This window comes from Pempheris klunzingeri, chromosome 12, assembly GCF_042242105.1.
Source record: "Pempheris klunzingeri isolate RE-2024b chromosome 12, fPemKlu1.hap1, whole genome shotgun sequence".
NCBI lineage: Eukaryota > Metazoa > Chordata > Actinopteri > Acropomatiformes > Pempheridae > Pempheris > Pempheris klunzingeri.
The window spans coordinates 6,788,497-6,800,587 of record NC_092023.1 but is presented as its reverse complement, the minus strand read 5'-3'; the positions used below and the strand labels follow the sequence as shown (position 1 = coordinate 6,800,587).

General features: G+C 39.9%; 1 protein-coding gene across 1 annotated transcript in view; it reads right to left on the bottom strand.

The window, feature by feature from the left end:
* LOC139210929 (protocadherin-15-like) overlaps nucleotides 1-12,091 on the bottom strand; it is a 132,253-nt gene that overhangs the window by 109,416 nt on the left and 10,746 nt on the right. Inside the window, exons 2-3 of the mRNA XM_070841140.1 lie at nucleotides 11,340-11,354; nucleotides 10,132-10,197 (exon numbers count right to left, since the gene is read on the bottom strand). Of these exons, the coding sequence (XP_070697241.1) occupies nucleotides 10,132-10,197; nucleotides 11,340-11,354 (81 nt within the window). The remainder of the gene's footprint in view (nucleotides 1-10,131; nucleotides 10,198-11,339; nucleotides 11,355-12,091) is intronic.

The following is a 12,091-nucleotide window of genomic DNA, read 5'->3' as shown; positions in this document are numbered from 1 at the left end:
AGATGGGGCAAACTCATCTCTCTTTTTTCCAGCTCTGGGAGTAAATGATGGAGATTCATCAGTACAGCCCAAACAGCTGAAGGGCATAGGTATAACATTCAGTTTTTTTTAATTCTGACAGCTAGATTTAATCCAGGCAGTGTTTCCTGATCATGTTCAATGACGTATATCAATATTTCTTGAAATACTGAGCAATTTGAAGTTCAAACATTTGTAATCTAAATATGTACATATTTTGACAGAAAATGCATCATTTTCCAAGACAAATACACTTAAAGATTCTGTTGGATTCATACTGACTGTCCCATGAGGACAAAAATAGCTATATGTGACACATTTGGCGAGCGCTTCAGCGTAGTATGTAATACCCATATTCAAAACTAAATATGAGGTTTGCTTGCGACTGAATACTTTGCAGTCGCTTAATTCCTTTTCACTGTCTCTACTTGGTGTCAAACCCGAAGTGAGTGAGACCATTCTGATTGGTTTGAAGTCACATCACAGCCTCTGTTAGTCAAACAGTCTCAATGCTTTTAACAATGCAAGCTCATTAAAAATAAAACTTCATTCATCCACAAGCAACACATTCATTGTCAGTTTTCTGCACTAAAGTAAGTTCATAAATATTATGTGACTGAGAGACAAGGTTTCCTTAATTGGGGTGTAAAACATTAGGAGAAACCTGGTTCACACAGCTAGAATTCAGATTTCTTGGCCACTGGGTACGTTTTGTGTAAAGAAAAAAACTGGTCTCTATCACCACACAGCCTGTCCACCCTCAAGCTGAGGTGTCACATACAGTATCACTAATGCGCTTTAAGTATTCCAGCCTCTGTTCAAAAATGTAAGTACCATGGGGCATAAATCTCATTACTGACCAAACCTGGGTTTTATACTAACTAGGTTACTGTAGTGCATGTTAACTCCAATTTGCTGCCTGAACCGGATTTCTCCCAACAAAGTGGTTTCTTGTGTGCATGTTAAGTTTTTTTTTTAAAGAAAATGGCTCCCTAAAACCAGAAGGCATCACTGCATCTCCCAGCCTACCTGCCTGGCAGTCCATTTGGCCTTACTTCTAACTAAGTAGGAGGACTGTCTGATTACTGTGCAAGCCGAATATAATATACATTATTGTCCAAAATGATGGCGCCATAGGGAAAGTATCACAAAAAGATTCGGCCAGAAGGGGACTTGAAAGTCTGTACTGAAAAATGGATCCAATAGCTGTTATGACATTGCGCCCAAAAACATAAATGTCAATGTCATGGTGGCACTAGAGGAAAAGTCAGAGTCAAAAGATCACCTAAGTCATCATCCTCAAAATATAAATATCTATAAAAAATAAAAGTTGGTGCTGGATTAGAAGTTAGGGGAATTGTTGGGACTACACATGCCTGTACAAAATGTAATGGCAGTCCATCCAGTACTGCCGATAAACATTGCCATCCTTAGGGCAAACGCAGTTAACAATAGGTCTTAAAGGTCAGCAAACTCCCACAGCCATTCCACACTAACTAGAGGACACACTAGAGGAGAAACTGACAAACAGAGGCAGAAGTAGATCGGTTTAAGGTAACTGCAGGATTAGTGGGTTAATCCTTGAACAACTCAATGAATCTCAGTGTGAGTGTGTGTGAACGGGTGAATCAGAGGCAAAAGCCCTTTGTGCTACAAAGGTTGAAAAGTGCTATATCAGTGCAGTCCATTTACCATTCTCACTTTAGAAACATGGCTGAGTCAAAAATAAAAGTAGGAGTGTGTCCATCATATCCATACCCAATACAATCTCCACAGGGACCTTTCTATTGTTAAACAGCACATATTTTATTCTGCTTGCAAATTCATATTGCTTAAAAATTAGATCCAAACACGAAATATGAATGACCAATTATGTTAATGTCTGTTCATCTTAATGTGAGGATTAAACTAATCCATGATCTCATTACAATATGCTGGAAATTAATTGGTGAATGATCCGTATCTTATTAACAAAGGAATGCAAATGATCAGCTAACAAACACAAACAAATCCAACAATACAGAAAAAGATTCAGATGTTTTCTTATAAAAATATTTCCCATTTGTATTTTAAAGTAAAGAAATAAGCTATAAGAGCGAGCACACACCTAAATACACAAATGTGCATTTCCCTACAATTTATCATTGATTTACTACCTTCCTTCAATATACTGTAGACACAAAAAAAATCCATCAATAACTCCTACAAGTTGTGGAATAATGTAGAATCTACAATCAATATTTCATAATAAGCAAAAACAGAGCAAAAAACTGTGGCTCTTTCGGTTGACAGTGAGCTGTGTAAGAGTTTAAACTCTACATGGTTTTGACTAATGTTATTTTATTGCAGTGTTAACAATTATGGGCCAGAAAATGCCAACAGCTTTGAAATTGCCTTAAGTGTCATTACGATGTCCACAAACTTGGCGTCATTGTTTTCGGCGGAACAGCACAAGGATCTCTCTACTGATGGTGCCATCAGTGCAGTGTCTGCTCTGCAGCTTTGGGGGAGAAAAACTCCTTGATTGTCAAGTGACTTAAAAAGGTTTTTAATAAAAATATCACAGTTTTGTGTGTTTGTGGCGTTGCCCATGCAGAGACAGACAAGTTACTTTTTACATATTGCAGTGACTTGTCTATGCCACAGTACAGTGGGAAAAACTAGCAACTCTCATTCTGCTCTATAGTCTCTTCACGTACATTGGGGGAGATGCTGCAGTGGAAGAACACAGGGATTCCCTTAGAGAGATGTGAATAAAAAAGAAAAACACATATTCAATGATGACACTATTAATCTAAGATGACAATCTCTCCATATTCTGAGGAAAACCGGCTGAATAATGCAGTGAGGGCTGTGTGCTCAAACCACGACCAGCACTCATAAAAAGGGTATTTCTCCTCACCTTTAAAAAACTCTGGTGAGAGGAAACGTAATTGTTGGGAGACTTTAGTGCAGACCATTTACTTAACATGTTATCGCCTCTGATCATGCATAAAGTAAAAACACATTAAGTCAGTTTCCATTGATATTTAGGTGAGAATCCAAAGATGTTCATGCAAATGATCATATAGTGCAAAGCAACACATGAAAGACCTGTTTTACAGTGTAATGAAGATAAACAATGGATGCAATTATGCTGACCGTTTATCTACCCAACATTCTGTAATTGCAGCCTTTATTTGCACATCAAACACTAAAATATGTACTCCACTTCTAAAGAAAACAACACAATTAGCATGTACAGTAGTCAAATTAGGGGTAAATTAAAGGGGAGGTACAGACTCTTGCAGGCCATAAATCTGATAAAAACAGACCTTCAGAGATTACCATAAATCATGTTATATAAAAACAATGTTAGGTGCATAAATCATACAAAAAATTAGATGTTGTATTGAGGTAGTCGTAATCTAGTGTATGTGGTATATAACTGAGCCTCACTGCATGTCCCACCCTCCTGTTTTGGTCTCTAATCCACAAGGAGCAGGTGTTGTGCACTAATCCCTGCCTTTCAGCTACACTCTAATTATATATTGATGACCTAGCAATCATCACAACTGGACGTGAGCATAGAATTAAATAGAGTGTGCGTGTGTGTGTGCGTGTGTGTGTGTGTGCATGAGACATCAGATGAGAGAGAGAGAAACCTAATCAGACATCTGCATCAATCTTTTTTTTTTGTGGAGTATACAAACAAAAGCAACATGTTCCCTCTCACATATCACTCATTCACACGCATACTCTGTAACTGTACACGGAAACAGCACAAACACACAGCCTTTGCAAATCCTCGAATGCAGTCACACCGAACAGCAGTGCTTATGTTTGCCTGACTGACAAACTCACAGCTTCGTAAAACCTAATTGGCTCCATTCCAATTTGCCTAAATGTTTTTTCTCTCCTGTTAGGCTGCAATTATTAAGCAGAGCAGTAACGTCTAAAGTCCTTATCAAAAAAATAAAGCCAACTTGTGATAATATAACATAATTTCAATATGGTTTTTCAAATTTAAGCTGTTTAACATCAACCCACTCACCAAACAGAATGCAATGGAAAATATATTAGACATAAAAAGAGCGTATTTAATGTTTAATGCCAACGATTTTGGAGTTTAGAAAAGAACATCCCCCAACAACCAGGCAGTCAAGGCTTAGGGCTCAAGTGCTCGGATCAGGGTAGGGGTTAGGTCAGAATTAGCTGGGGTAAGAGGTTTGTACACAAGCACTAGTGATGGGCAATATGTCCAATAAATCAAATTAATTAGAATTACTGGTTTTGCATGATGCAGACAATGTCTGGATTATAAAAATCAGTGATTTAAATGTGCATAAAAGGTTATTTTCTGTCAAAAAGTAATGTAAATTATATACATATCATAGCTGGGGTTGGGTACTGTTCCATTTGAACCTTTAACTAAAACCATTACTTTTACCTGAAATTCAGTACTGGTAGCAAACATTATCTTTACTTTACACTCTTTTTAATAACAAATATGTCATTTAATTAGTAAAAAATAAGCTTCAAACTTCAACAAGTCGGTATTGTTATTCATTCAAAAAAAATGTTCTGTTCACACCACAAAAAATAAAACTCTTCCCTACCAACCTCTCCCCTCCCAAACCCATCCTTACAACCTCCAGCCTGTCACAGTCTGTCACCACAGCATGAGAGCACTATCGCGTGTGTCTTGAAGGAAGCACGTGGTATCTTCCTTATCGGCGCTGGATGAAGGCATGCTAACGTTAGCTGCGGCAGCTGTGGGGGGCCTTGGCTTTCGGGCCACCAAACACAGTAACATTACATTCCTCAGCTTTTAGATATGTTTAGTGCTTGACCAGGTGTTTCCTCAGATTAGACGTACTGCCCAAGCCAGCTTTGCATTTCACATTACAAATACTGCAGCCAGGGTTGCCTGCATCGAATTTTGAAAAGTGTACCAACACTTTGAGCTGCTTTCGGCTCGCCATTGCTATGACTGTGGTGGACCTAAACAAGCTGCAGGGATGACGTAGTCTTGCCTTCTCTCCCACCCTGATGTGCTCTCTCACCAGTTTAATAAACATGAATCAGTACTTGGTAGTTTCAACATAATCCAGGTAGCAACCCTTAAAAGTTCTAGTTCTAGTTTGGTACTTAACCTTCATCATAGCTCACTACATCAGCTGTGTTGAGTCACAACAGAACGGTAAAAGGTGACATAGGTAGCCGCACTATTCCTTTCTGTGCTTTTGGCCTAAACAGATGTGTATGTACACAGTGAGACTGTCCACAGGCTGCAGGAAATGGACTCTACAAGAAGCATGCATGCCTTTGAATAGCAGAGGTTTGATTTGTTATTTTCATATCCAAGTGATTTTCTTTTCAGGTTTTTCCCCAAGATGCACATCTTTTCACCTAGAAGTTATATTTCCTGGGCACCAACTCAAAAGCAGCTGGGTGGCCAACAGTTAGTTAATTAATTTCACTTGTGGAAAATGATGGAGTAATACGCCTTGTTCTTCTCTTCAAACAGGGATCAAGACTTTTGCACCCCACTTGGCAGAGGCGTTACAAATTATGCCCTCACTATTTGAACAGGGCTACACTGAAAGTCCCATACATCAATTTGCTCCCCTGCTGACAACTACTATTGTTTGAAACTAGTGGAATTCAAGACTTCAGGTGTTTGAAGATTCATCATAGTGAGGTATAGTGCTACATCCTTGGAGGAGTCTAAATGGAGTGTTATTCCACTGTAGGGCCAGCCTTGGAGGAAAGGTTACTGCCTTCCAGGTGCAACTAATGGAGTACAAATTACAGACTAAGGTGCGTCTGAAGAAGTTCAGTTTAATTCGGAGACCTATCTGTAAATGTGAACAATATATTAAATCTGAAAAATCCTAAAAAGAAGCATAGCAAAGAATTTCACTGCTGATTTTAATCACCTGACCATATTAAGGTCTCTGCAGGTGCAAAAAAATGAATCGTGTATCATATAGTGCTAATGAAAAGACTACACCAAGTTCCGACAGTGGGCTAGATGCTGTGTCTGGAAGCAAAGGAAAAAAAAAGAAAAGAAAAGCAGACATAAAGGAAGGCTTTCATGTTAATGTAAAAGAATGAAGCAACAGAGGGTATGGTGAACTAATGACAAGCTTGGTGGAGAGAAGCAGTGTAAGGGATTGAATTAACTTTAAGGAGAGAAACTAATGAGTCCGTGGTGGCTGAGAAAAACACTCACGTAGTCTGGCTTATCTCATTAATTGTTTAAACCTGCTAACATATTTAACACTTTCTACAGCTGCCTCCAAGCCCTTTGAATCCTGGAGGCAGACCAGTGGACACAGACTGGTATTTTCCTCAGAGGGAAAGCCTGCACCACTCTATAAGAACTAGTCATCCTGGATAAGATGAGACCTTTAAACAGAGTCCACGGTATTTAACATCTGCAGCGTATGTTTTCTATGTTTGCCATCATTTCAGCTCTGTGAAATCCTTTAATGTTGTGTTAAAGCTGCTCTGTGGCCAGTTGCCTTGGGTCTAAAAACAGAAGCACAAAGCCTAAACACAACATACCAATAAGGTGTTAAAAGAGTAGGGTTGCCAACGGAGCAGAGAAAACAGCTGAAACTCAGCAGAAGTTTTAAGTGACGCAGTGTATTCATAGTTCGTTCATTCAGTCTCCATACAGACTCTGGCGCAGTAGTCACTTCATTTTTCTATCAGACGAGCATTGTGTGGTTGACTTTGGTGCATTTGCGAGGTGAGCATGAAGACACATAGGCCGGACGAGGATATTGTTTCCTCCCAAAAGACTGTACTTTCCATACATGAATGACTGGTATGAGTGAATAATATGATGAATACTTGTACCAATGAAAGAGGATAAAGTTATGGAGTGCTTTTGTTGGAGTGCCACTCTCATATAAAATTTTCATCACTATCTTATTCAAATGAAGAGATATTTTTCCATGAATCCACCATAGATAACAATGAAGGCAATATAAAATGAAATGAGACTGGACTTAAATTACCATCTCTCATTCTGCGCTGTGTTATTCAATAGGTCACAGTAACAGCTTGTGGTGCTAATGTGAAGTTTTTATCATCTTTCTTTCTCACAGTTTCAAGACTGGCGATGACTTTAGCCTTAATGGGAGGCTTACGATGAATCTATCAAAGAGCTTGTCACAGCAATTACTGTCTAGGTACATCGCAGCAGATACAGGTTGAAGTTGGACTACTGCCCAGGCCAGTAGTTGCGATGGACTCGCATTTTTACTTGCAAGAAAAATTAAAACATTAAACAGTTTTATAAATTAATATAATTCTCAAATGGACGAAAAAATATACATGTATTCGGCTCATCTGAAGAGAACAAATTGGCCTGTGGGTACACCTAATTCCTGCTGTAGTTACTGTACTGTAGAGTTACTGTACTAATGAGAGGGAGCCCTTCCAATGGGTGCAGCATTGCATTCCCCTACCACTGGTGAATAAGTGTATCCAGCCGGTTATGTTTAAGGTCAAGCATGCATTTTAGTGACTGATGAGATTAGTTGCATCATCAGCCCATGGAGGATTTTGACTGTGATTGCCTCATTCACTTAAATGTCCGCATTTATCAGCACTTAGAGTGAATCTACCTTGGCAGCTACACCACATAAAGGAATACTACACTGACTTCTGTTTAATAAAGCCCTTCAGCAACACTCATTTCTGATTTCCTATAAGCTGTAGCTCAATATGCAGGGGGTTAAGAGGATGCTCGCGCGCTTCAGGCAACCATTGATACAAATCATGAATTTGCAGAGACAAGATAAAAGCTAGGAGACAGCATCCTCATTTATAGACACATGGATTTTGGGAAGCTTTCTGTCAATGAGAAAACACACTCAGTCTCTCCTCCCCCTCCCCACACATCCAGCTGCCCCTATGAGATAGAAATCTCTTCAATCTGATTAACTGCTTTTGGATTTAGCTCACAGGCTGAATAAGCAAAGGTGCCCACAGAAAACAACTTTTGTCTTCCCAATAGAGATCTACTATGCAAGTGAGTGAGACTTTATGTGTTGTGTCTGGCACCTGTCAGTGGGTCTGCAGAAGCAGCAGCTTGGATAAATTAAACATGTTACGCTTCATTTGAGCAACTGGGTTGCTATCCCCTCATGACTTGTTTCTCTAAAGTGAAAAGCTCCAAGAATAAAACACAGCAAGCTGAAACGAACAAAAAAGCTGGAACCAAGAAAATTGGGTTATTTCACAATGTCTGTGCCAAAGTCTATTGTCCATACTGAATCAAATATAATTCCATCCGAGACAATCAATGAAGGAGCTGCTGATAAAATATAGAACCTTGACAGTTGCAAATGTTATCGTGTTTCTGAGTCGCACACCTCTTCAACAGGGAACCCTACACTTCCTTGGCTCTTTGGACTGATGTTAAGTTTGTTCTTCTGAGGGGCCATGGGAAAAAAAGATTATACATTTATTTGTTTGTCTATCTTTTCTGACCTCGACCAAACAAAGCCAGACAGACACGTAATTATGTTGTTTGCTTTCCCCTTCACTAATATGAATGAATATAAAGGCAAATGCCCAAAAAAGATGGAATCTTATTATGTGTCATTTGTATGGCTTCTGTGTGACAGCGGAGAAGAGATGAAATACATTTAGAAGGATAATTGCTTTGGTCAGTAACGATGGGTTGTATGTTTTACATTCCATTATGGGCAGGATGGGCTCTGGGCTGTTTCATCAAGGAGAGATAAATAAAAGGACGGTAGAGCCAGAAGAGACCCATATCCCAGGTAAATGAGTGCTTTATGAGGAAGATTAGTGCAAATCCCTCACATACAGAGCGACGGCACATGTGGGGTGAGGGAGGCTTTTGGATGCAGGCTTGGCTACCTCCATCTCACACATTCCCCTTGCAATCGATCAAAGCCCCAAATCACAGCTGCGCACGTAGGGAGGAAAGAGTAGGTGAGACAGGATGACAACCTGAATTGGAGGCTACTGCAGTGACAAATGGGGGCCTAATCTGACACACAGCCACCCAATCATACTTTTGGGATACAAATGTGCACATACGGTGTATGCATATGTGCACATACACACAATTTTTCACTCAGAGACACATGACCACCCACAAAGCAGTGCCCAGAGGATAGCAGAGACGTGGAGCATCTGTGAAATAATATTCTGATTGTACAAACAGGCTCTGGATTTTATCTTCAGCAAGAGCTGCTCATTAAACTCTATTAACCTGTAGTACTAATATCTGCAGGGAGAACTGAGCGAGACAAACGCACACCTGCTCCATTTAGGGAAATGCATTTCTCATTCCTAAATGAACGTATAGCTCCTCCCCAAGCAGCAGTCAGCACTCCCTTTCGCATACACGCACACATTCACACAAGCACAATCAGTCGTCAACAAAACACAGATGGCAGATCTTCAACACTCATAGCAAAGAACCCCGAGAAGAACAGGGAGGAAAACTAGAGAGAGCAGAGAAGTGGGTGCAGGTGATGGAGAGGCCACAAGGAAATCAGGAAGGAAGAGAGAAGGAGGATCAGAATACTTTCGACTGACCCACTCGAGTGCTGCATGTCTGCTCTGTGCATCAGTGATTGCTGTACTGCTGTTGCACAGGTATACCAAAGTAAAGACAACCCGTGTAGGGAGCAGACTACTCATTACTGGAGCCCCATGTTACGTTTCTATGCCAAACACCATCTGTATTCTGTCTCTCTCTCTCTCACACTCACACCTCCGCTTTACCCTGGGAAAGCAGAACAAATATACATACCAAGAACAACCAGAATTTATTTATCTTTAAAATGCAATCAAAATGACAATCCAATATGTCTGACAAAACATCTCCTATAACCAACCTGCCCCAAGAGCCATCAGCTGAGTGAGTGCTGCACTCTATTACACTACAACAAGTCCCAAAAGGGGAAGTATTAATATGTATTGCTTTGCCAAAGAAAAATTCACTGTAATACAGAAACAATCCCAACAGCATAATCCATACCATTCAAGTTCAAAAGCATTTACAATACTGGAATACAGAATGAAGTGCAGCAAAGATAAGAAAGGAGAGTAGGTGGGCAACTGTTTGGTACATACCGTTGGGGCTCTCCTCATCAATGGTCACTATGGTTGCAGGGGGGCCTGGCCGGGACAGCTTACACTCTGCGTACGCAAAAACAAAAAGCAAATTAAAATAAAATAAACTCAATTCCTTTTGTTTTAAATAATTTACTTTGCAATCCTAATAATATACTGTGCCTCATGGCAGCTTATGAAAATGACTGTATACGCATAAAATACAAGAATTGCAAATAGCTTTAGTTTGAAGCTATACTGAGTTGATATGTGGCAGTGGTGGAAAGTAACAAAGCACATTTACTCCACTTAAGTAATTTTATTTGATGTGATTTTATATACTACTACATTTCAGAAGTAGATATTGTATTTTTTATTTCATTACATATTTCATTACATTTTTTTCAGATTAAGATTTCACATTTTAAACAATAAGTTTAGAAAATACAATGCACTGTTATTGTTAATAGTGTTTCTAAACTTTTTTGGCTTGTGACTATAGAAAAAACAGTGTCTATTTAGGGCTACTAATCCTATTTCAGATGTTTTAGCAGTTCCACCAAAGCCACATTTGGCTTTTAAACTTTTTAGATAATTTGAATATTAAATGGATGATGCCTGATGTACAGTATTGTCTAAATATAGCAGACAGAAATGCCAGAACAAGATTGTAAAAAAACAGTGTAAATATTTTATTGGTTTCACAAAATACACCTCAAAATGTTGCTGCAGTGTCTTTCTGTCATGGCATAAGCTGTCACACTGACACATCTTTTTATAGTTGGTGGCATCAATGACTGCTACTGCACAAACTTCAACAGGGATGGATTGTTGGATACAGACACCAGACAAACAGGGTGGTCAAAGCATGTGGCAACACCATAAGCAGAGCACAGACGAGAGCCACATCACAGATGGAGGTCACAGCAGCTAGATGGTACGAGCACATGGGACACAGGTAATGGCAGCTTGAGAGACAGCGCCAGATGGGGCAGCAGGAGAGGTGGAGAGGAGGAGATAGGAGGAAGGGAGGTGTCTGGTGTAGAGGAAGAGGCGCCGCAAAGCACCACGCTCTGCAGCTGATGTGAGGAAAGCTCAGGATTGAATGCCTCTCAATAGGGAAGAGAGAGGGGGAGATAGTGAGAATAAGGCAGAGGGTGGTGGTGGGGGAGAATATAGGAATGTAATAAAACAAAAGGAAAACGGACAACAGATGTTTGCCTTCTTACCCTCATACTGCCAGTCTGAAGGGGTTAGTGGAGCCAAAGGGAAGCAGAGCAGAAGCATGGAAGACAAGAAAAGCATGAAACAGTTGGCTGAGGAACAGCTCTGATGTTAGGAAAGGAGAAAAAAGATCATTATAAAAAGAACAGATATTAGAAAATAGGGAAAAAGAGAGACAGTTTCAGGAAGGATTTACTGTTGAACCACACAGTTTTTACAAATATGGCCAGCGGATCTCCTCTTGCTGTGAGTAGCTTGCGGCCTGACATTATTCCACAAGAGAGGTAGTGAGGCGCATTACAAATATGAATCAATTTAAAAACTGAAACACTATCTGACTATACCAAGTGGCATCATGTGTTCCGGAAAAGGAAAAACAGCATGAAAGCGCAGTGGAACCCACACGCAAGTTATTCAGCATCTCCTCATATCTCTCTTTTACTAAATCGCTCTGCCTCCATCTTGTCAGATATTGAATCTCAAGCAGCTTGCCGTCAGGTGGTTTCAGCTTACATTACATGTAATCAGAGACAGAGTGGGAAGAAAAGACACTTGGTCAATGACACCACATCAACAGTCAGCACTATAGGGTTTCACACACGCCTTCTGTTGCCTGACTTCAGTTGTGCAATTACACACCTGTTGCCACAAAATAGTGGATAGTTTTCTTCTTAAATATGCATGCCCCAGAGCCTTCACTAATGTGGTAGTTAAAAAGTGCATACTAATCAGAGCTAAAAACCTCAGGATGTGATGT